The 23,490-nt window shown below is 40.1% G+C and overlaps 4 protein-coding genes across 5 annotated transcripts; 2 read left to right on the top strand and 2 right to left on the bottom strand.

Annotated features, from left to right (window-relative positions):
* Positions 1-109: 109 nt before the first annotated feature.
* foxj2 (forkhead box J2) lies at positions 110-7,400 on the bottom strand. Of its 2 annotated transcripts, none has more exons than XM_088410087.1 (10): positions 7,273-7,400; positions 6,678-7,004; positions 6,345-6,419; positions 6,151-6,243; positions 5,936-6,061; positions 4,505-4,850; positions 3,142-3,318; positions 2,161-2,262; positions 1,784-2,089; positions 110-650 (listed from the first exon to the last, which is right to left on the bottom strand). In XM_088410087.1, the coding sequence occupies exons 2-10, from the start codon at positions 6,993-6,995 to the stop codon at positions 541-543; spliced, it is 1,653 nt and encodes a 550-aa protein (XP_088266213.1). In that variant the 5' UTR covers positions 6,996-7,004; positions 7,273-7,400; the 3' UTR covers positions 110-540. The 2 variants fall into 2 exon arrangements, with proteins under 2 accessions (XP_088266213.1, XP_088266214.1); XM_088410088.1 differs by lacking the exon at positions 7,273-7,400 and adding an exon at positions 7,123-7,231.
* Positions 7,401-8,036: 636 nt separating this feature from the next.
* On the bottom strand, positions 8,037-10,964 carry isoc2 (isochorismatase domain containing 2). The gene is made up of 7 exons (XM_088410094.1): positions 10,873-10,964; positions 10,671-10,748; positions 10,410-10,534; positions 10,111-10,323; positions 9,968-10,038; positions 9,782-9,899; positions 8,037-8,458 (listed from the first exon to the last, which is right to left on the bottom strand). Coding segments are annotated over exons 2-7 (594 nt in total). The 5' UTR covers positions 10,672-10,748; positions 10,873-10,964; the 3' UTR covers positions 8,037-8,392.
* Positions 10,926-13,140, top strand: atg12 (ATG12 autophagy related 12 homolog (S. cerevisiae)). Its single transcript, XM_088410098.1, has 4 exons — positions 10,926-11,172; positions 11,783-11,919; positions 11,996-12,058; positions 12,696-13,140. The coding sequence occupies exons 1-4, from the start codon at positions 11,079-11,081 to the stop codon at positions 12,753-12,755; spliced, it is 354 nt and encodes a 117-aa protein (XP_088266224.1). The 5' UTR covers positions 10,926-11,078; the 3' UTR covers positions 12,756-13,140.
* A 605-nt stretch (positions 13,141-13,745) lies between these two features.
* On the top strand, positions 13,746-21,854 carry LOC148426173 (germ cell-specific gene 1-like protein). The gene is made up of 7 exons (XM_088410093.1): positions 13,746-14,018; positions 14,926-15,495; positions 18,067-18,249; positions 19,414-19,461; positions 19,542-19,694; positions 20,987-21,098; positions 21,272-21,854. Exons 2-7 carry the CDS (start codon positions 15,300-15,302, stop codon positions 21,672-21,674), a joined length of 1,095 nt encoding a protein of 364 aa, XP_088266219.1. The 5' UTR covers positions 13,746-14,018; positions 14,926-15,299; the 3' UTR covers positions 21,675-21,854.
* Positions 21,855-23,490: the final 1,636 nt, after the last annotated feature.

Below are 23,490 nucleotides of genomic sequence, written 5' to 3'. Positions count from 1 at the left end.
ATCCCGTTTATAAGCGATACACCGTCTTTGTGTTTGGCCCCCCGCTGTGCTGTTGCGTATAGATGAAATGAACGAGTGACGAAGATGACAAAAAAAGACACAAAAAGACTCGACATGCTCCATGGCGTTCTTTTAATTTACACATTTTATATCAAAACGAAAAAAAAATCTTCTACCGGGTAATCGCGTGGTGTTGCCTGTGAACATTCATATTTGACAAGTCAAATGGAAAAGAGGAAATTTATGAAATTTAACAAGAAAAAAAAAAGAAGCTAAGAGAATGTGGGGTTATGGCTGGTTTCATGCTTGTGCTGTACTTTAATGTCTTTATCCTATTTGCAATTTTTACTGCTGCAGAGTACAATAATGTGACAAGAATAAATGTATATTTTATTTTCCTTGATCAGATTGCTTTTGAGATCCATGGCAAAAACATAACCTGATGACTATCTGTAGAACACCAGTTAGGATTGAGCCTTAAAGGGATTTCCTCAAATTGCGCTTCCAGACAAATTCCTCGAGATCCTGAAGTGTCTTTGCTCAGACGAGTAGATCCCAGTCAAAGTCATCCTGGATCTCCTCGCTGTTGCTATGGAGACTCTTGAAAGGTGGACGCGGACGTGGCGCCGCTGCGTGAGGCTGGACGTTACCTGAGTCAAAAACATCTCTGCCATGAGTATTGTATTGATAATGTACCGTATTTTCCGCACTATAAGGCGCACCTAAAAGCCTTATTTAAAAAAAAAAAAAAGCTGATGGTGCGCCTTATAATCAGGCGCGCCTTATATATGGATCAATATTGGGATTGGTAGATGGGGAATGAAGTGATAAAGTAAGCTTTACCTGTTTTTTTTTGTGTGTGTACAGTTGAACAAGGTTGATCATATTGATATTGAGTTATACTATTGAGAGTTTAGAGTTTATTTGAGTTACTTTTGGGTATTACTATTTTTGTGACTGAAAAATGTTTAAAATATGTCATTAGTTTAGGGTGCGCCTTATAATCCGGTGCGCCTTATATATGGAAAAGGTTTTAAAATGTCATTAATTGAGGGTGCGCCTTATAATCCAGTGCGCCTTATAGTGCGGAAAATACGGTACCTTTAAAATTATGATCCAGTTCGTATGCACACAAAAAAAACTGTTCAGCATTGTGTAAAAATTAGGATCAAGTCTGCCATGATTGGAAAAACTGAAATATTGCTCAGTTACCACCCCGATATACAAAAGGACAGAACAGACAAAGCTGAGTCAAATTCTGATTTCTCAGAAATAAAGAAGTACAGTATATGAGGGTGAAGGTTAAAAAAACGGCCACAGGAAATCTTACATAAGGTACAGTATTTCTGTTAACACCTAAAATTAAGAATAGACCACTGATTGACACACAATTTATGCACATATTGAGTTATTCCTTTGAAAAAAAAAATCTTGACTGCAGAAAAAAGATCAATAATTGTCAACCTAAGGCAACTTTGAAGCCATTCAATTGAATGCACTTACTGATTTTTTTTTTTCCAGTTGTTTGGCTAAAGGGAAGACTAAAATATTTGATACTGAATGAATCAAGTATGAAAGTAATGTATTACTTTAACCACAAAAGTACTTAAGTATTCATTATTTTTTTGGTTTTAAGTCCAAAACATGATTATTCAAGGTACTTAAGTAGGAAAGTAATTGAATTCGTTTGGACTCGTGTGTCAGTGTTTCATTGTAGCTGCTGTACTACGATACGGAAAGACTATTTTGGGATCTCCGGAAGATGCCATGAAGCAGGTCTTACCAGCTGTGTTTGCAGGTCGTTGAAGGTTTTGGCCCGGCCCGTGTAGAGGCCGACGCGGCATCGGCGATCCGTTGGCGGCACCGTAGTGGAAGGACGGATGTCCGGCGAGATGCGGTGGCGAGTTGAAGGAGAAAGGCGGCGGCTGCGGGGGATGATGCGGGCCCAGGGCCAGTGGTGAGTGACTCCCCGAGGTCAGCATGCCTTTCTGGGCAAAGAAGCGGTTGAGGGAGTCGCACAGCGATGTGAAAAGCGCCGGGTCCAGGGCCCAGTCGCACAGCTCCGCTTGGCGCATACTCTCCAACAAATCTGACCACACAAAGTAAGTGTTGAGTTGAAAAGTCATGCGGTATTGTCCACTTGGGGGGGATATGTCTGACCTGGGTGACCTGAAAGGTCAATGTTGGCCCAGTCCAGGTTACTGGCGATGCGGAAACTCTCCTTCAGAGAGTCTGTGCTTGTGAACCAGTCGGCCGGTACAGCTACACGAAACACAAGGCAAGAATTGAACCGATGTGCCATATTTTTTTCTAATACTTTGTTTTTTACGTCAAAGGTTTTCCACATCATAAAAAAAGCACTGAAAGAAGATTAGGGAGCTGAAATTTCAGCCAAATGGTGACATGTCAACCGTTCAACATGGCACGACCACTTAGTAATCACATTACCAGGAATGTTGCATCCATTGGCTAAAATACTTTGAGAACGATGTGGAATAAAATGACCCAGAAATGATCAAAACCAGTTATTAAGAAACTTTACATAACAAAGGCGTTCAATGTTTTGCCAATGAGTCACTGTAACACACACGTTTTAACACTAAGTTGCTTAATGGTCAAATTCATTTGCTCTTAATTTGAAAAGAAAAATCTGCTTTTCTTGGCATTACATTAAATGGGTACAAACCACACTTTGAATTCACAGATTTGATTGGAAATATACATTTGAAGAAAATTTTTCTAGAGCAAATGTTATCAACCTTTTTGTTTTCCAATGCCTTACCCCTTGTGATATAGTTTTTCTGCCCAAAACTCTCTAACTATGACAAAGAATATTTGGAGAATGCGCAGCCATGCCTAAAAAATAAAGGTCACGATAAAACACAAGCAATAGCTTGCTTCATGTTCCAATTAACTTGTTCTTGTTTTGAAATAAAGTATTAACGTCCACAATGTTTTGCACATGATGTAAGTCGCTTCATGTTCCAATCAATCAACTCTTAATTCGAAAAAAAAAAAAATGTTGTGCCTGTCATGGCATTACACTAAATTTGCTGATACCTGAAGAAATGCTGGTACATTTTTACTTCCCTCTGAGGTGCCTTCAGGTACCCCGATTGAGAACCATTTTTGGAGACTCACTGTGCTGTGAGGGGCGCACTGTGTCGCTGGGTGGGGCAGGTGGTGCGAGGGGTGCCACGGTTGCAGGCGGCGCTGGTGGTACTGGTGGTGGTGCATGATGCGGAGACATGGGCAGGAGAACCGGGGTGTGAAGCGGGGTGATGTCATTGCTCGGCATACCCACAAGAGCAGAGTCAGCTTTTTGAAAGGGAAATATTTAAAGAGGGCAGTCAATGTCACTTCATTCCCTTTATCGGGCAAGAAAACATATTTGATCATCTGAGTAGGAGGTTCTATTGTGTGGAACATCTTCACTGCCATTTCAAACTTTGACATAATGTTACCACCTGGGTGAAATTTCAGCTCCCTCGTGTCTTCCTTCAATGCTTTCCCTTTGATGTACAGATTAAATGATTGGACAAAATAATTCACAAGGGGGAATATTATAATGACATCCAAAATGTGGATCCAACTCAATGCTAGGTTCAAGCTATATTTGGCAGAATATAATTTGAATAATCAATTATCAGATGATAACTCTAAGTACACGGTAAAGCGCATTTCTGTTCTATGTGCTCGAAATTGTCTAAACACGGAATTCTGATTAATATTATGCTGGAAAATTAATTGAGCAGAAAATTCCACCCGTTTTCCTCCCTCTTTAGACACGGCTGCCATTTTGTCCTGTACTTATGTCGCCTGAAAATGTTTCAGCATGTGACCGAAACGTGACCAAACTGTGAGCACATTTTCACAGATTTTGTGGGGATTGAGAATGTTTGCTTTTTGTTAATATGTTTATTCAATTAGCCAGACAATCGGTTATTTTTAACCTAATCATAAGGTAGGAATTGGCGGCCATCTGAAAAGCGAATTTTTCTATAATTTTCACTTTTTTTCCCCTGTATTTTACAGACGATAAGGCACACTTAAAATCCTGTAAATTTTGCAAAAAATGTCTGTTTCTGACAGTATTGGACTTGAGGGGCGCTAACAAATGATGAATGACTGACCAGGAAATGTTTGTAAATATGCCCACTTCTGATAATTGAGATGTGGCCTTACGCCAGTTCGTAGTACACTTTTGTTTTGAAATCAGAGGCCGACAAAAACTGTTTAAAAGAGGTATTGGACATTTTTTAAAAATGCTTGTTTTTTCCCACAAATTTTTTAAAGTTATTGTTGTCAAAAAAAAAAAATTCAGCCAGAAACTTTAAGTGAAATCAGCCTTTTGCGGGCCTAAAAAAATGATGTGGTGGGCCGGATCCGGCCCCCGGGCATTGAGTTTGACACCTGTTTTTACGCTTACCTTGTATGAGAATTTTTATACCCAATGCAATAATTTTCTCCGTTTTTTGTCACTTCAACGTGTGTCAGTTCTTACCTTGCGAACCTGATCTCTCCTTCATACTCTTGAAGAGAGACTTAAAAGACGCATACAAGTCGGGCAGGTTCATCTCATCGAAGGTGAATCGTAGCGGCGGGTCCGCCGCGGGGTGTCCCGACCCTGCCGAGGAGGGGCTTGTCACGGGTAAAGTAAAAGGCGACGAAAAAGTGAGAGCCGACGGGGTCGCTTGAGAAGTCGATGAGGACGAGGAAACGCATTCCGGTACCGACTGGGCACGGAATGTTGGACCGGCACTGGCGACGGAAAGAGGGGGGATAGGCGGCGTGGGACCAGGTCTTGGGGGGGTATTGATTGGGGTGGCGGGATCCGGTGTGTATCGTTGCTGCAAAAACATAATATGTTGCGTTAGTACAAATAAAGATCAAAAAAGAAGAAGCGCCGTCAATGCTATCGGAGGCGCTGAGCTACATTTACAATGAAAATGTCCTTTTTTTTAATTATTACTCTGTCAAATGTATTTCTCGTAAATATCATTAGCTAACAGCTAATTGTAGCCTACCACCGCAAGTTAGAATCAATTGTAATCATGATGCTTAGTGCTTTCAATTGCTACATGAAAGAAACTAACCAAAACAATAGACTTGTAAACAGAAGCACATTCTTCGCACTTGGCGAAGTTTCAAGCAAGTGTTTAATGCTATCGCTAGGAAGCACCGGCTATTTTTTTTAATTATTTTCTTATTTTCTGATTTATTTATTTATATCAGATTTATTGTAACTTAAATTATATCAGCAATGGGACTGTTTCTTAAATGGGAGGTCAACTCAAGAATTTTCTTTGCCGTAATATGTTCGATGCTCACCCGCTAGTTCTGAGGTGGCATTTTGATTAATATTGTATGTAGAATTTGAATTGAATAGCCCAAAAAAACTGATTTTATATGTCCCAGAGTGCGACCATTTTGCTTCTCACTGTCACCTGAAAATGCCATCACAATTGCACGACGCCTCACCTAGTTTCTGAATTTGGTCATGTGATATTTGCAAACTGAGATGTGATTGGTCGTCCTATGTCCTAAGCAATTGTGATGGTATTTTCAGGTGATAGTCAGTGACAAAATAGAAGCCTTCATCTGGAAATGGATTCACGTTATTTTCCATATTATGAGGCGCACCGGATATTAAGGCGCACCTTCGATGAACGGCCTATTTTAAAATGTTTTTCATGGCACACAGAATAGAAGCTAGTGGCTGAGGTTGCATGATGCATCCACTAGATGGAGCTACGCTAAAGGGAATGTCAACAAAACAACCAGATAAGTCAGTCAAAGACATTATGATTAAGACTATCAGAAATGAAGAATAAAGATGATTTCAAACGATGTCTACACCAGTGAATGAGTTCGGGAATAAATTATGTCCCCATTGAAGTCAGGGTAGTAAATGAAGGGTCAAGATGTTTGTTACCTTGCATGGGGGAAGAGAGAGGGAGGCAGGCCGGGGGGGTTGCAGCAGGGCTTTTTCAATAGGTGCGCCGCCTTCTTTTTGGGAAGTTGGACAAGGAGACGGTCCTCGTGCTGGGTTTTGTTGGACCTGTGGATTCAAAATGTCAATCAAAATATGCATCATTATTGAATGAAATAAGCAAATTATCAACGATTAGCTCTAAATGAGTGACAGACATCCAGCGTTTGCTGTTCCTCGTCCGGATAGGGACGTTTGGGCGCTCTGGTTTGATTGGACATCCCATGTCCGTCCATTGTCCAATAGGAGCCCTGAAAATGTCAAAACATACTGTGTAAATCCGGGTGGAAATTTCGCACCATATTTGTGGCAAACGTTATTTATTCGAGATGCCGTCATGCAACTTACTCACCTTGCCGGGGTCGTTGTGCGGACGAGGAACTTTCCTGAAGCATTTATTAAGCGACAGATTGTGCCGAATGGAGTTCTGTTCAGAAGAACGTAACGTCACGGTGAACGTCAGTCAAGAAACAAAAATGCTCTGTGTGTGTGTGTGTGTGGAGAGAACAGTCTAAGCAAATATTATTTAAATGAAATCATGCCCCTTCTCTCTTAGGACCTTATTCTTGGTTTATAAAAGAAACGACAAACTCTACAAATAACACAGTGGCACAATAGAAAAAAATGTTGGATTTTTTTCACAAAAAAAGATAAAAAAAAAAAGTGAGAACCGGATGCTGGGTACCTTCCATCCTCGGCCTGTGCGACTATAATACGGGAAGGTGTCACTGATCCAGGTGTAGATATCATTCAGGCTCAGTTTCCTCTCGGGCGCGGCGGTGATGGCCATGGCGATGAGGGTGGCATAGCTGTGGGGGGGTTTGCCCTTAGGGTTGGCCAGGGAGGGGTCTTGCACGGAAGCCAACAAGCCCCCCCCCTCTCCTCCTCGCTCCCTCCTTTTCTCCCTCTCTCCTCCTCGTTCCCGACCTGAACGCAGGCTGCTGATTCCCAGTTGCGGCAGCCAGTCGATGCTGGTGAGACTCGAGTCCAGGTTGGAGGACATGTTGGGACTCTGGAGGAGGAATCGCCGGGGTTAGTTTAGGAGGTAAACAGTTGGACTTTGGAGTCCCGGCCGCATACTTTGACACGACCAGAAATAACCCAATCGCATTCCACGCTTCCTTACGCACGCTTTTGCTCCGCAGAGAAACGAGCGCCTTGCTTTGCTACGTCCGCTCGAGGGCCGAGGCCTTCAAAGAAATCTCAACATTGCACGCTGCCATCACAAGAGTGCTGCTCAAGTTCAAAAGCGCTGACCCCACCCTCTCCCACCGCCTCACCTTTAGATCTGCCCCCTACGGCATCGCAATCCACTCCAGGGCTCGAGTCGGGAAAAAAGTTTTGTGGAACTTTGTACACAACGAGACCTATCGGGTGAGCTTCCTTTTTTCTTCCCCTCCCTTTTTCTGCCTGTGCATGAATGATGTCAGATGCTCCGCCCTCCTGAGTGACATCATCCCTTTTGGATGCCTCCCCTGCAAGCTTGCGGGCCGCCTCTCCTTCCTCCAACGAACAGGAGGGAACATGACAAGTCTGGCTCTTGTACTGTATGGAATGCTCTCATAGAACACCTAATTGTTCTAGTAACTCTGTTGCCAATTAGCACATTGTTTTGCATCTCTTGGTAACTTGTATTTGTCCAACTAATATGCCAAAAGGTCCATAAACAAATATGTAATTGCCCTCACTTAGTAGGACAACTTTGAACCCTGTGGCTTATAGACCAGTGTGTTCTGCATTTTTTTTATTAGCCACCAGGGGGCAATCTCCTGCCAAACAAAGGAAAACAGAAGAAGCTATTGAAGAATTGAGTTTGAAATGCTATTTTACTCGCCACTAGGGGGCATGCTCCACTAGTAAACAGGTGTGTTGCTGTTATGTTTGTGCAGTATTCTAATAATCCAAGCGGGTCAGTGTTGTTTTGAAAATATGTTGACGATGCTTTTTTATTTTTAAAATCACGTTACATTTTTTACTTTTGTTGGCATTTAAATCTGTGTATCAAATCCGTAAAGTCAAAATATTGTGAGACAGTTACAACCTATACCAGTAATTCATCTTTATTGTTGCTATAGAACCAACATGTTTATTTATTGCATATACATTTTAATTAACAAGTCAATTTACTGTATTGAAACAAAAACACATCACTAGTAGGACGGTTGTTGGACTAGCACGCCGAATCTTCTTATTCGTGAAGACAGAAAGCACCCTCAAAGAAAATCATTGAAATGCTCAAAAGTCTTTCCATATTATTGCATTTTCCAAGCACTCAGACAAACGGACATATGCGATTAATAATGCAGCATCCTTTATTGGAGCACTTAGTATGTATTGTCGATGGCTTTGGAATTCCGTTTTGTTCGCGAGGTTGTCTGAATGTCCTTCTTCGTTTTCTTCTTAGAGCGCACTGAAGTAGGCGAGGAGGCCCGTGTCAGGAGAAGGCTGCATCATAAGTTGTTGAATCTGGAAGTTGACAGAACATTAATAATTAAACGGGTAATAAAAATGCCAGGTGCCCCTATGTAGACTATTGGGCCACGACGTTAGATTAACCTGCAAATGAGATCCAATTTAACATTTATGTGATATATTCTGACTTAAATGTAACAATGCTGATATACTTATTTGCTCGATTATGGAAAGTAAGCTGCTTAGGGTAGTGAACAGAATAAGAATTTCATTGTATGGTATTACTATGCATATGACAATAAGACCCTTGAATCTTGAATACAAAAAAGCTTACTATCCTTGGTAGGTAGGTTAGCTAGAGAGTTAGGTGTATCAATCCAGATAGACTGATAAGTTAGGTAGCTAAGATAACGTAGCTAGCCAACCAAGAAGATAACTGAGTAGGCAAGCTAAGTAGGTATCCAACGAGATATATGAGCTAGGTAGCTAGCTAACTCGATAAATAGCTAGATAAGCTAGGTAGCTCGCTACCTTGCTAGATAAGCGTAAGCTAAGTTGCAAGCTACTGTAAGTAGGTAGCTAGCTAATGAGCCCGATAGATAGAAAGGTGAAGTAGCTAGCTATCTTAGGTAGGTAGCTAGTGAACCGGATAGATAAATGGGTAGATGAGTAGAGAAAGTAGCTAGCTAGCCAATTAGATAAGTAAGCTAGGTAGCTAGCTGGTAGATAAATAGCCAGGCAAGCCAGGGGTCAAGTTACCTTAATGAGATATAAAAGGATAGTTATGCAGGGTAGCTAGCTACTGTAAGTAGGGTAGCTAGCTAACTGGGTAGATAAAGTAAGTCGGTAGGTAGCTAGCCAACTACGTAGATACAAAACCTAGGTGGCTAGCTAACTAGATAAATAGCTAGATATGCGAGGTAGCTAGCTTCCTTGATAGATCGATGAATGGGTAGGTAAGCTAAGTAGCTAGCTACTGTAAGTAAGTAGCTAGCTAACTAGCCAGATCGACAAGTAGGTAAAGTAGCTAGCTAACCAGGTAGATAAGTTAGGTAGCTAATTAACTACATAAAAAAAAAAAACTAGATAAGCTAGGCAGCTTGAAAGATAAATGCGTAGGTAAGCTTGGTAGCTAACTAGCCAGATAGATAGATCAATTGATAAAGTAGCTAGCTACCACAGGTAAGCAGAAAGATAACTAACTAGATAAATAGGTAAGCTATGTAGCTAGCTATTGTAGGTAGGAAGATAGATAGGTAGGTTGATTGATTGGTAGGTAGGTTTTTTTCCCCCAATCCACCTCTTATGTTGATTCCAATTTGATTTTCCAGAGCATACATAATGTCGCGTCTGATAAAGTACGCAATTAATAAGCACCTCCTTGAAGTTGGGGTGTTTGGCGCCTTGGACCAGCTGTAGCAGCACAGCCTCGGTGGTGGTGAGGAAAGCGCCGCTTTGCTTCAGGCGAGACAGAGCGAACAAGCGGTCCGTCTGGCTGCACGAGAAGAAAACACTCGTGTTTAGTTATGGAAACGCGGAAGACAACGTTGCATAAGCGGCTACCTCCGCGACGAGACGGCGTCTGACACGATGTGGACCTCAATTCCCTTTTCCAGCAGGTCAAAAGCTGTACACTGCCAATTGAGCAAAGGTGAATCACTTGTCACTGATTTACTAAACAAGTTGCTTTTTTGTTTTTTTTTTACCGCAATACAAGCGTGTGCCTCTATGCCACACAGGATGGCCTGCTTGGGGTTCCCCAAAGCCTGCATCTCCTTCTGCACCTCCTCTATCATCATGGTGAAGGATGTTTTTGCATGTGGCGTCAGACCTTCTGCTCCCAGCTCTGGCACCGTGGGGCCCAAACCTTTAGGGTACTGCTCGGTCAGGATGGCAGGGATCCCCAAAATCCGGCTGGCCTATCAGAACGAAGGTAAGGTCAGCATAAAAAGGACGTTTTTTTTGTTTGTTTTGTTTATTTAAACTACAAGGCTATAGTACCGACCTGGAGCAATCTGGCCGCATTGCTGACAATGTTTGTGAACTGGAAGATGTTGGGTCGGAACTTCTCTTGCATGTCGCACAGGAGAAGCACCGCATCCTTGGTGGAGAGTCTGCCAATGCCTGCCACTGGACGCACACAGAACTTAGTTGGTAAATACTGATTCCTTTGCCTTTGATTCATGCACTGCAGTTTTTGCTCGTATGGATGTAAAGAAAAGAAAATACAAAAGTAGGCTGCTTCTGCAAAGCCAAGGTGACTTACTGTTGCTGATAGACTGTGTAGCACACTTGTTTGAAGTCCCAACTGTCAAACTGTCCTCGTGTGACACCTCCACCTGCGCTAAAAGAGGAAGCATACCAGCGCCAATCAATACAAACTTCCATCCAAGTTATCATAAATCTTAATCCACACGAAGGAGGTGATATTTATTTCGATAAGCAAACAACAAAGATCAACAACAAACCTTTAGCACGCACACGGCTCGAGGGCGCAAATTTGGACTGCAGATTGTTTTGTGTTCTGTAAACCACGCCTGACGCATAACGACCAATTGAATCAGCCTACGTTGTTGATTGACGTTTCTGTAAACCAATTGTAATAAAATGCGGAAGACGGGTCGTCTTGCCGAGGCGAGGTGGGAGGTAACCGGAAACCCAGTTGTCATTAAGAATGTCTGACAATGCGGAGTCACCAACAGAGGGGCAGAAAGAGGAGATACAGTCGCCTCCAGAAGACTCAGCGACAAATGATGAGAAGAAAAAAAGTAAGAAACTCTTTTTCTATGCACTTTTGCTAATTTGTCGTATATAACGACGGTCAAAGCCGCGTTTAAAGTTTCTTCCGGGTTTCTGACGTCAGTGTCAAATTTCTCACTGGACGACCAATCTTGTTAGTTCTTTATACGGTTTTGACCAATCAGCGTTTACGTTGTTCTTGTGCTACTATCGCCGAAGTAGCTTAACGCTAACGTTTGTATAGTTAAATATTGAATTGCCGCCATTGAATATTGACATGAATGTGTTTGTAACACAATTGTACAACAATCAATACGATTATCCGGACTAATTTTATGATCGACTAAAGGAGTGAATTTATATTTAAATAAGCAGACGTACAACTTTGCATTCAGTTTGTCAAATCAACGAAAAGCTTGATGAAAACGTGTACGTTTTTTCGGCTATTTAATTTAATATTTGCGTTTCCTTAGGGGGAAAAAAACATACCTGAAAACTCTAACCTGTTGTTCGTTTTAAGGTTATTTTATTTAACATGTGTTTCCTTATACCTGAACAATGTAACAAAATATTTTGTATCATGTGCATATTTTGATGGAAAGGAAACTGGAAAACCTTCTCCTCTTCTTCATTGTGTAGTTGATGTCCTGTTGAAGGCAGTTGGGGACACCCCCATCATGAAAACCAAAAAATGGGCCGTGGACAGGAGCAGGACGGTCCAGTCGCTTTCCCAGTTCATTTCGCGCTTTCTCAAGCTGGATGCCAGCGAACAGCTGGTAAGAGACAAACTTTATTCGTTTCCCCTTGCAATATCTTCATTACAACATTCTGAATTTTTTTTTTTTTTTGCAGTTCATCTATGTTAACCAGTCATTTGCACCGTCACCCGACCAAGAAGTGGGGATCCTCTTTGACGTGAGTTTCTCAAACGCATCTTGTTCAGGATTATTATCTTGGATATTTTAGGGATCGTGAAAATCCTTAAATATTGAAGACACGTTGATGTCAGCAGTGCACGTTAGTGGGGATGCACTTTACGATGCTTAAAGCTTTTAAAAAAAGGTTCTTGACAAATTGAAGTGTCCATGTTATATTTCAAAGTTTACACAGTTTATTATATCCATATAAATGATTACATGTTACCTTTGCCACATTTGCGATTTAATATCTTATGAGTTTTTATTTTAAAAACATTTCTAACCAGAGTAACTGAGCTGTAAAAAAAAAAAAAAAAAGCGATCAAACTGCTGAATCGCCCACCCTCTACACTGCAAATTTATAATAATTATTTGCCCCTCTTCTGAAACAGATAGATTTAATAATAAAACGCAGGCGTTTCAAATAAATAAAATCTCTGCAGTCTTGGCCAGCAGAGGGCGCCAGATGAGTCAAAAACATTGTAACAAGCCTTAAATCAATGGCTTCTGATAAAAGAACTATTAAAAAAAAAAGCATATAAACTTGACTGATTTTTTTCATGAAATTTCCTTGCTGCCGCTTGTCGACTTGTTGGAGAAGTGAGGAAAGTTTTATGTTTCTCTTTCTCTTTCAGTGTTTTGGCAGTGACAACAAATTGGTTCTGCATTATTGTAAATCTCAAGCATGGGGTTGATTTCTGTTTTAATCCTCATCCGTCGGGAGACATTATAAATTTATGTATCTTATTTTGTACAAATTAAAACAGTTCTAGGTGTCTGTGATATGCTCTCATCAAAATCCCCCCCAGAAGCCAACTATTTGTATGCAAGAATTATTTATGGAAGATGAGGTCAGGCCACACGCTCAAACTTTATCATTTCAGCCAGGACAAAAAAAAAATAAAAAAATTGTGGTGTATTATAATTGACTCAAATGTGTTAATACAATGCCCAGAATCTGTTTTAGATTGTGGAGAAAAATGCATAAACGCCTCGTTTAACATCAGAGCTAACACAATTTTTGATTGTTGCTGTTTTGTGGTATGTACATATTGTAAATAAATGATCAATCATACATAATGTACATTTGTCTTTTTTTTTTTTTCAACACTTATTAAAACCCACAGGATTTTATTTTTGAACAAAGCCACATTATTATTAAATGATCTACTGTATTGCAGGGGTTCTCAGACTTTTTGAAAAAAAAAAAATCATTTACATCAAACATAAATATCTTTTTTATTCACAGCAACACATTCAATTTGGTTCAATGGTTGAATTGATTTCTTAATTGAGGAGTCATTAATCCATTCACAATTTAATATAAAATAAAATACTTTTTTACTATATCATATCAATTTATCTTTTAACATAATCCTAAAGTTCAGTCCAACTCCTACGCAGTTTTTTTTATTTGTATGCAGCATAAAAATTAATTACTAATGCACCGTGTTTGCTTTGCGCTCAACTAATTGACCTTTTGTATTATATACTCTTTTCATTTATTCAAGAGCTAAGCAAGAACCTTATCCAATATTAATATTTTGATTCGTGAAGATAAAACGTTTGAAGGGGTTCACAACGAGGGAATTGGGGGGGGGGGCTTTAGAGGGATTACATGAATGAGGGTGAATTTGTGCCATCAATTCCTAAGAAAGACAGTCAAGCGTCGTGGCTGGACTGCGTCGTTACTATTGGCCGGGAGGATTAACGAGGGGGCGGCGACGTTAGCGGAGGGTCACTTATGCGCATCCTGGATGTCAGACCGCGGCGAGAATCTGTGAGAGGCACCAGAGTGTCACGGGGAATTTGTGAAAGATGGATAAATGTTATTTTTGACTAAGAAAGATGAGCGAGGATGGCGAGGCTCCTCCTCCACGGCGAGCGCTCAACACCGGATGATGTCATATCGATGGATGCGCCCCATACCTGAACGCAACTTCAGGATCGGGAAATTAGTAAGTCCGTAACACTACTGAGTGAATTTTGCTCATTTTTGATGGCTAAAGATCTAGAGTTTTTGTTTATTTGCTAGGGATCAAATTGGAAGTATTGTTGCCATGGTTTTCGTTTTGACTGCATGTGGATGACTGATCAATGTTTAACATGTTCTTCCCAATTCAAAATTCTGTTCAATGTTCTGCCCAATTTTAGTAAAATGCAAGCTAATGTTTTTAGTATTTATGTAGGTATTTGGGATGTTAACAGGGTTTTCGAAGAAAATCGCAAAATCTGATGTGCCATGACAGGAGCAGTATGTGTCTTTTCAAATTAAGAGCAAATTAACTTGAGCATGTTTATTTATTTATCTTGAGACATACTTTGTGGCAAAACTTCCGACGGGGTTCCTCACGCTTAACTACCAAGTGACAAAGCTCAGAGGGGCTGCAGATTTTAATCGGATGGGGTTAAAAAATAATGTCCTATTAGCTTGAAATTCGCATATTCTAAAACAGGTTTTCATAAAACGACGATTCTCAAAAAGAGATATGCGAGACTTCAACAGGGTTTCTCCAAATGTAATTTAATACTGTGTCCTCTCAAAATAAGAGCAAATTAATTGGAACATGACACACTGTAATGCCTTATTGTGTTTGGTGACCCTGTGACAAAACAGTGTATTTCTTTATTCTGTTAGGTTTTGTACAGATGTTAGTCACATGATATGCTTCTTTTCACCAAACTCGTTTTTCTTCCTTTATCGCTGCCCTTTAAAGTTTTCGTCTTCACCAAGTGATCCCCTCCTATCGGCCCGTACCCAGTACGGAAAAAAATCAGTTACGATTTAAGCGTTATACGAAAATCCTTGACGCAGCCACGTACAGTATAGGACCACCACTTTCCGCCTCCTGTTTTCATTCTCAGGCTCGGGTGGTGCGGTGGCCCAGATTTTAGGTAACTGTGGAAAAAAGAAAATCAATAGCAGGCTTTCCAGGCAAGCCCCTCTCCAGCAATTCTCTCCTTACGTGAACCTCGGAAACCCCCCTCCCTTGTCCATTTTTACCTCCCATCTGTTTGCCCGCACATGTATCAACTTGACAGCATCTTCCCCTCCCGCCTCCCCTTTTAATCACCGGAGCGGTTACATCACGTTCATCTTTGCCGCACGGTTTATTAAACCTGGCAGCTCATCACCTCCCGACCCCCCTCCCCACCGGAAGCATCTGTTCCCCCGTTCCCGTTTTTCCCCCTGGCCCGGCGGCGCATTCGTCTCCCGATCTGCCCCGGCGCCTTCGGCCATGCCGGAGCGCCTGTCGCGCCGCTCTCGCTCCCTGCTCTCCCTGACCTTGACCTCTCTGGCCCTGGCGCTCTCCATCCTTGCCCTGTGCACCTCCTACTGGTGCGAGGGAACCCACAAGGTGGTCAAGCCCCTCTGCCTGTCGCCTGTCAAGATGAAGAACTGCGGGCAGAACAACAGCGAGCCTTACACTACAGGTACTTGATTGTCTTTTATTTTTTTAGACTGAAGGGATTCATACACAGTATTTTCTATTCCTCTGAACTTTTTGATCTGCTTCTCCTCCCACATAATTCGTCCGATTCACATCATTGCAGTTTCAACGTGTTCCAAAAATTCACGCCATTTTGGCTCGTATTTATCTCATTTCTAACGGTCATGGTTTTTGTAAAATTCAGCATTTTTCACAGAAACATTTCCCATTGAATCCCAGTGAGTTTTTTTTTGTGATCTCCACCTAATTCATTTGATTCAAATCATTCTTATTTCAATGTATTCCAAAAATTCACACCATTTTGGCTTGTATTTATTTAATTCCTGTCATGGTTTCCTCAAAATTCAGCATTTTTCACTGAAAAATTTCCCATTCAATCCCAATGAGTTACTTATGACCTCCACTTGATGTGAGCTGGTATTTTTCTCCTTCCAAATAGCAAAAGGTTTTCTCAAAAATCACAATTTTTTATGGAGAATTTTCCCATTCGATCTTATTGTGGGTGAATTTTGACCTCCATGTAATTCATCTGATTCAAATCATTTCAATTCCAACGTATTCCAAAAATTGACACCATGTGACGGCGTATTTACCTCACCATTCCAAATAGTCACAGTTTTCTCAAAATTGAAACATTTAATTGAAAATTTCTCATTCAGTCCAAATGAGTGTGAGTTTTAATCTAAAAGTTGCTTGTCATTTATTCCATTGGCAACTTCCATGTTATACGTTTACATCGTTCTTTCCCGTTGAAATTATCATCATTCTGCTCATTCAATTCACTTCCTGAACTATTTCCAACGTGCAAAAAATTCTCATTGACCACAAATTTAACATTCTTTCTATACAATGGCTACAAAAAAAAATCCTAATTTAATTTATTCCCGATGGCACGTTTAACAAAACCCTTTCACAGTTACCCCATTTGAAATTCAAAACATTGCAAAATTCAGCATTTTGCCGAGTAACGTTTCCGAAAAAAAAAAAACCTTTTCGTTCTATAAATGCATATTTGATCATATTTTTCACCATCATTTCACTGTGTCTTCCAATTAAAATACTCCATGCATGTTTTATATTCTTTATTTGATATTAACTTAAATTATGAATGCCTTTCATATAATGCTAGTCATCGAACTGATTTGCAAGTGCCCATGAACGGATTATTTTTTCAGCACACAGCGTATCGTAGCAAAATTTCATTTCTTTCTGGTTTACCAGAAGCATTTTCTTTCCTGGTTCATTGTGATTAAAACTAGGAGTGAGTTTTTCCATCGTTACACATTGCCAATACGTGGATGTGTGTGAGGCTTCTCAAAAAGCCCTTGCCCTTGCCGCTTTTTATTTTAATCTCGTTTTACCCGTAGCTCACTTTTAATTATGGATTACTTTAATCTGCGGACACCCCTCGTAGCGCTAAACAATTTTCCTCGTCATATACGCTCCATTCACAATGGGATTAAGCGCATGAAGGAATTGCCTATACTCACATTCTGTGCTGTATAGGGATGAAAATCAAATGTACAGGATGTACTTGTAGCAATGTACAGCACTGGCTTAAAGTCACTGTGACATCTCGAAATCTGATTTATGGGCCTAATGAGATTTGTGTTAAATTGTGTAGGACAGAATGAAAGGGAAATTTATTTTAGTAGCATGATTGTACTAAGTATTCATGTGATCACAACGACAAATATTAGGTGTTTAGACTGTAATTTACTTACCGTATTTTCTGCACTATAAAGTGCACCTAAAAGCCTTCAATTTTTTAAGCGGTGCATCAAGTTTTCATTTTGGGGAGGATGGGAAAAATAAAATAATCGGCATGTAAATTCTTCCATTTTTTTTCTCATCTGCGTTTCAGTTTTAATGTATTTTTTACAATTGCACATTTTATAACACCCTTTTTGAAGCAATTAATATGGGGACAATTTGATTAAAAAATAAGTTCATTTTTTAACTGAATCACAATTATATTCTTTACTAAAACTATACGATTAAATTCTTATTCTGCTCACTTCCCCGAGCAGACGACATTCCATAATCGAGCAAATAATAAAGTAGGCAATAAAACAAAAACAAAGAAACAGTAATGAAGCATTTATTTCAGCCTCTCACCAGTAATTATTATTTTTTGTAGTCTTTCATGAAAACAGAACACTTAAATTTGCAAGTTTTGACTTTGAAAACTATGACCGAACCAGTCACCGAATCGGTTTCCAAAAGTTTGACGAGTACGTCATTTTCTCGCATTTGATGTTCAAATGTTGTTCGTCTGTTTTTTGAATCCGTAAACAATAACGAATAAACATGAATAATCTGTAAATACGCAGTCATCAAGGAAAAAAGCTTTTAATAAAAGTCAAACGTTATCCGATTATTCAATTAATCGATTGAACAATGGATGGTATAGCCGATTATCAGAATATTCAATAGCGTGGTTCCCAAGTTTATGAAATCCACATCACAATTACAAATGTACTCACAGTGTCCAAAGAGCGAAACCCCGCCGCTTGTTGTGTAAACGTCGCCCTACTTGTGCGCTGTCCCACAGAGAGCCCGACCCAAAACCCTTTCAACCGCACGCTGTCTCCAGCCAGACGCGAGGAGCTGGCCAAGATCCGCCAGAGGCAGCTGGCCAACGCCGTTCACTACATCTGGGAGACGGGCGAGGACAAGTTCGCCTTCAGATACTTCCACACGGGCTTTTGGGAAAGCTGCGAGAAACACAGCGATGGTGAGCGACCGTACTTTTTTTTCACAGTACTGTAAGTGTGTATGAGAGAGGACTTTACGGAAATGCCAACGCGTGTTTCGCCACTTGTGGACGATGGCCCATTTTGTTTATTGTAATTTTCAACTTTATTTGCTAAATTGAATCATTTCTAATGCAGTGACTGGAACAGTACGTTTTCCTTTTCAAACTAAAAGCAAATAAATTAGAACATGAAAGTCACATTTAGTCAATTGCCATCCATAACTTTTTTACTACATTTTAATGCTATGACAGGAACAGTATAGTTTTCTTTCCAAATTAAGAGCAAATTAATTAGAACGAAGCTACCCATGGATCCAGACCGTCTTGTTTATTGTAAATGTTATGTTTACTTACTCAATTTGAATGTTTTTCAACACCGTGATTGGAACAGTACGTTTTTCTTTTCAAAGTAAGGGAAAATCAATTGGAAAATTGATGATTGATGAAATTGATGAAAATAACTCATGGACTCATGGTCCGTCGCCGCCCGTTTTGCTGATGAATCGACGAATGACGGGAATGCTAAAGAACAAAACGGCGAATTAAAAATGCTAATTTGTCATAACACAACTGACTTTCCCAGAGATTTATTTGTAGTTGCTCCCTAACATGCAGCGTTACTTTGTGTTTTTCTGTTTCCTTTTATTTGAAATCAAAGCAATAAAATCCGTCGCCACACAAGGCTGTAATTTTCTCAGAAAGACGTTAATTGTTTAACTGTGTTCTCAGAATCCGAACTTTGATCGGAAAAAAAATCCGCGGAAGGTAAACAGAGAGGGAACACTTTGTAAAACGCAATGTTTTCAATATATAATACATATACAAGCATTTTTTGGCTAAACAGGAATTGGCTAGGCACTAATTTCCTGTTTGCTTTTCACAATAAAATAACCACAGAAACACACACGCAAAAGAAAGGCCGTATGTCACTTCCGGAGTCGGATTGTGGACGTTTTTTGTAAACAAAACAACTGAGGAAAAATACGACAATCTAGCGAGTGGGGCGTGTCTCATTTTCAGAATGAAACTACAGAACTCTCCTGGTTTTCTTGAAATGTTTCACCGTTATCAAGGGCAAAATATTGTGATCGCAAAACCCGCCCGGACTAAATCGACTTTTTATTTGCTGTTTTTTCTCGTCAGGGGAGAAATGCAGGAGCTTTATCGAGTTGACTCCAGGCGAGACGCAAGGTGAGATCGATGTCGGTCGGCGCCAGCGGAGATCGTGAAAGTCCGGGTTCAATTCCGATTTGCCGCCGCGGTCGGCGCAGGCGTGCTCTGGCTGTCGGTCGTATCGGAGTTCACCTACATCGGCCTGCTCGGGATGGGCTTCCTGCTCATGTGGCTGGACCTCTTGTGCTCTCACAAAGAGATGCACTCGCTCAAAATCAGTGCCTACGCTGCCATGTGCACTGTGCTGTCAGGTGAGATCACAGGAACAGTACATTTTCCTTTTCAAACTAAGAGCAAATAAAATAGAACATGAAAAAAAAACTCACATTTAGTCAATTGTAATTCATAACTTTATTGACTACATTTTAATGCTGCGACAGGAAAGGGATGGGTTTCCTTCCAAATTAAGAGCAAATTAATTGGAACATGAAGCTACGCACATAATCCAGACCGTTTTGTTTATTGTAAATGCTAAGTTTATTGACTTAATATAAATGTTTGTCAACGCCGTGATTGGAACAGTACGGTTTCCTTTTCAAAATAAGGGAAAATTCATTGGAAAACTACGCAACTCATGGACAGGACTATGACCCATTTTATGTCATGTAAATTCAAGTTTAGTCAATAAATTTCAACGCTTTTTAATTTCCACGATTGGAGCGTTGCGGTTTTCTATTCAAATTAAGAGCAAATTAATTGGAACATGAAGCTACCCACATAATCCAGACCGTTTTTTTTTTTATTGTAAATGCTAAATTTATTGACTCAATTTGAATGTTTGTCAACGCCGTGATTGGAACAGTACGGTTTTCTTTTCAAAGTAAGGGCAAATTCATTGGAAAATGAAGCGACTCATGGACAGGACTATGACCCATTTTATGTCATGTAAATTCAAGTTTAGTCAATAAATTTCAACGCTTTTTAATTTCCACGATTGGAGCGTTGCGGTTTTCTATTCAAATTGAGAGCAAATTAATTGGAACATGAAGCTACCCACATCATCCAGAGCGTTTTGTTTATTGTAAATGCTACGTTTATTGACTCAATTTGAATGTTTGTCAACGCCGTGATTGGAACAGTACGGTTTTCTTTTCAAAGTAAGGGAAAATTCATTGGAAAATGAAGCAACTCATGGACAGGACTATGACCCATTTTATGTCATGTAAACTCAAAGTTTACTCAATAAATACGGCTTTTTAATTTCCACGATTGGAGCGTTGCGTTTTCCTTTTCAAATTGAGAGCAAATTAATTGGAAAAAGAAGCAACTCAATGATAGGACCTTGACCTTTTTCATGTATTGTGAATTATAATTTCATTTACTAAACTATATGTTTGTATATGTGTATTATATATTTGTGTGTCGTGGTATCATTACTTGGCTTTGGTATCAGTGACTACTTAAGAGTCGAATCCTAATACTGGTATCGACTTGAAGAAAAAATGTTTCTGAAAATCCCTAATATACGTCCATATTTTGCCTCTTTTTTTTTTTTTTGGCTACTGTCCTTTACTGTATACATGTCCTTTACTCTTTACTGCAGGTCTTCTTGGGATGGTGGCCCATATGATGTACACCACCGTGTTCCAGATGACCGTCATTGTGGGCCCCAAAGACTGGAGACCTCAGTCCTGGGACTACGGCTGGTCTTTTGCGTAGGTTGCGGACAAACACACACACAATCTTCTTTGGGTGGTTCACATTTATATGAATTTATATGCGAACGAATCCAAATGCATTTCCTGTTCCACTTGATTTGCTCTCAGTTTGAAAACGTACCGCAGCCTTCGAAAGCGTTCCCTAATGTTTTCAAATGCGCCCGTCGCAGTCTCGCCTGGGTGTCCTTCAGCTGCTGCATGGGCGCCGCCGTGGTGACCCTCAACTCCTACACCAAGACCATCATCGAGCTGCGCCGCAAACAGAGACTCCGCCTGGAGGAGGCCGGGGCCACCGCCCGGGCCCCCTGCTACGAGGAGGTGGTCTCCGCCTCCGCCGGCGGAGGAGGAGGCGCGGGCGCCGGCGGCTTCTACTCCGTCAGCGGCTTGTTGCAGTGTCCGGAAGGCATGATGGACGTGGCGTGGGCCCCCAACGGCGGCGTGGTGGGCGTGGCCAACGGGGACGTGCCCACGCTGGTGCTGGTGGGCGGCTGCGGGCCGGAGGGCTGCGAGGACTGCGAGAGGGAGATGGACCGAATGGCGGGGCCGGCGGACAGGGCGGACTCTCCTTGCTGAAAGACCGCCACGCGTCCAGGAACTAAATGCTGAAGAACTTACAGACAAGGTGAAGGAAACTTTGCATGCTCTATGGGGTTTTTCCTCAGTGCCTCGCCGTATTTGCGCTCGCAGACAAGCAGTCCGTTCCAGACTCCGTTTCTGCTCTTCCGTCCAATAAATGGCTCATATTTTCTCATACTTGCTCTTGGCTATTACTGTTCTTTGAAGAGTAAAAACAAAAAATACGCTGCAAAAAATGCCTGCCTGGGCGAATTCAAGGAAAAATATTGAAAAAATTGGCACGTTTTTCTTGTTTTAAGCAACAATGTCTTTTTTTTTTTTTCTTCTTGCCAAGAAAACCTGATTCAAACTTTTTTTTTTCTATAAAGTTTTCAAAATGTATCTTAAGCATTATTTTCATTTGAGCAAATGCTCCTAAGGTACAGTAAAATGCGAGCAATATTTTCTTATTCGTGTAGAAATTCCGGCCAGTTTTGCCAGATTCATGCAAACTTTATCGAGATTTTCTTAAAATAATCCCTAATTATAGTATCTTTTTGAAATTACACTCATGCAAAAACTCTTAATTGACTTTTATTAATAAACCAATGACTTCAATGCAGTAGTAAACATAATTCCTATATTTAATTTTAATTAATTCACAGAAACGTAGGTGTCTTGTTGTAAATATTTCAAACAAAGTTTATGAGTAAGTGCGTTATTATAATAGGACCTTGATTTTGCTAAGATTTCCTAAATTTAAAAAACAGCCTTGGTCTTATGACGATAAATCAAAATCATTTTTACATCTTGTTATGAAAAGCGTTTTAAGCCGAGAAATCTCAAGTAAACACCACACGAAATATCTTGAAAAAAGCATCTTTTTCTGAAGAATTTTTCCTTTTTCGACAGAAATATAAAAATAAAATATAAATATAAAAATAATAATATATAAAAAATTATAAAAATATATATTTTTAAATAATATAAATATTTTTAAAAAATAATATATAAAAAATAAATAAATATAAATATTAAAAAAATATATAAAGAATATATTTCTTATTACAAGCCTTTTTCACCTTGTTGAATCAGACTTTTTGCAGCGTATCGTATCGGAGAGCGAAAAATTTCGCCTTACGTTTTGAAGGCGTACAAAAACCCGGACCCGGATTATCCAGATTTTGAAAAGTCTGCTCTCTGATGTTGAACAGAAGATTATGTGTAAAGCATTAATCCACAGTTGGATGCAAAGACGGGCGAGGAGAGATGGCTCCGGAGGTTTGCGGCGGGGGTCGCGAGGAAAGTTGGCCAAAAAACCGGGAGGTTGGTGACTCGCCCCACGCCCGTCCGGAAAGATGGCCCAAAATGTTCGTCCCGCAGTGGAATTGAAGCAGAAATGGATCTCCTGTCTTTAGGTTACACGTTTGGGATAATCCTGGATTTGCCGTCTGGAATGAATACAATTGAAAAGTTTAATCAACAGTTTTATCAACCGCCAACAGCGCTGATGATTGTGTATTAGGTAGATTTATGCGTTATCATATTATTCTTATGCATGTATGGATTTACTGTCAATACACAAATTTATTTATTCATATGTATATTATTTATTCATATATATATATATATATATATATATATATATATATATATATATATATATATATGAATGAAGTGCGTTGTTTTGAAATCCTGCTTTTTATGTAACGTTAAATCTATATTGTTACCCTACTTTGAAACCCTAAACTTGGTTTGAAATCCTGCATTTGAAACCCTAAATCTAGTTTGAAACCCTACTTTGGAACATCAGCTGTGTTTTAAAACGCTACTT

The sequence above is a fragment of the Hippichthys cyanospilos genome, chromosome 3 (genome assembly GCF_059441005.1).
Source record: "Hippichthys cyanospilos isolate Australia breed blue-spotted pipefish chromosome 3, RoL_Hcya_1.0, whole genome shotgun sequence".
NCBI classification, from domain to species: Eukaryota; Metazoa; Chordata; class Actinopteri; order Syngnathiformes; family Syngnathidae; genus Hippichthys; species Hippichthys cyanospilos.
The sequence above is the reverse complement of the archived record's forward strand: the minus strand, read 5'-3'. Positions and strand labels throughout refer to the sequence as shown.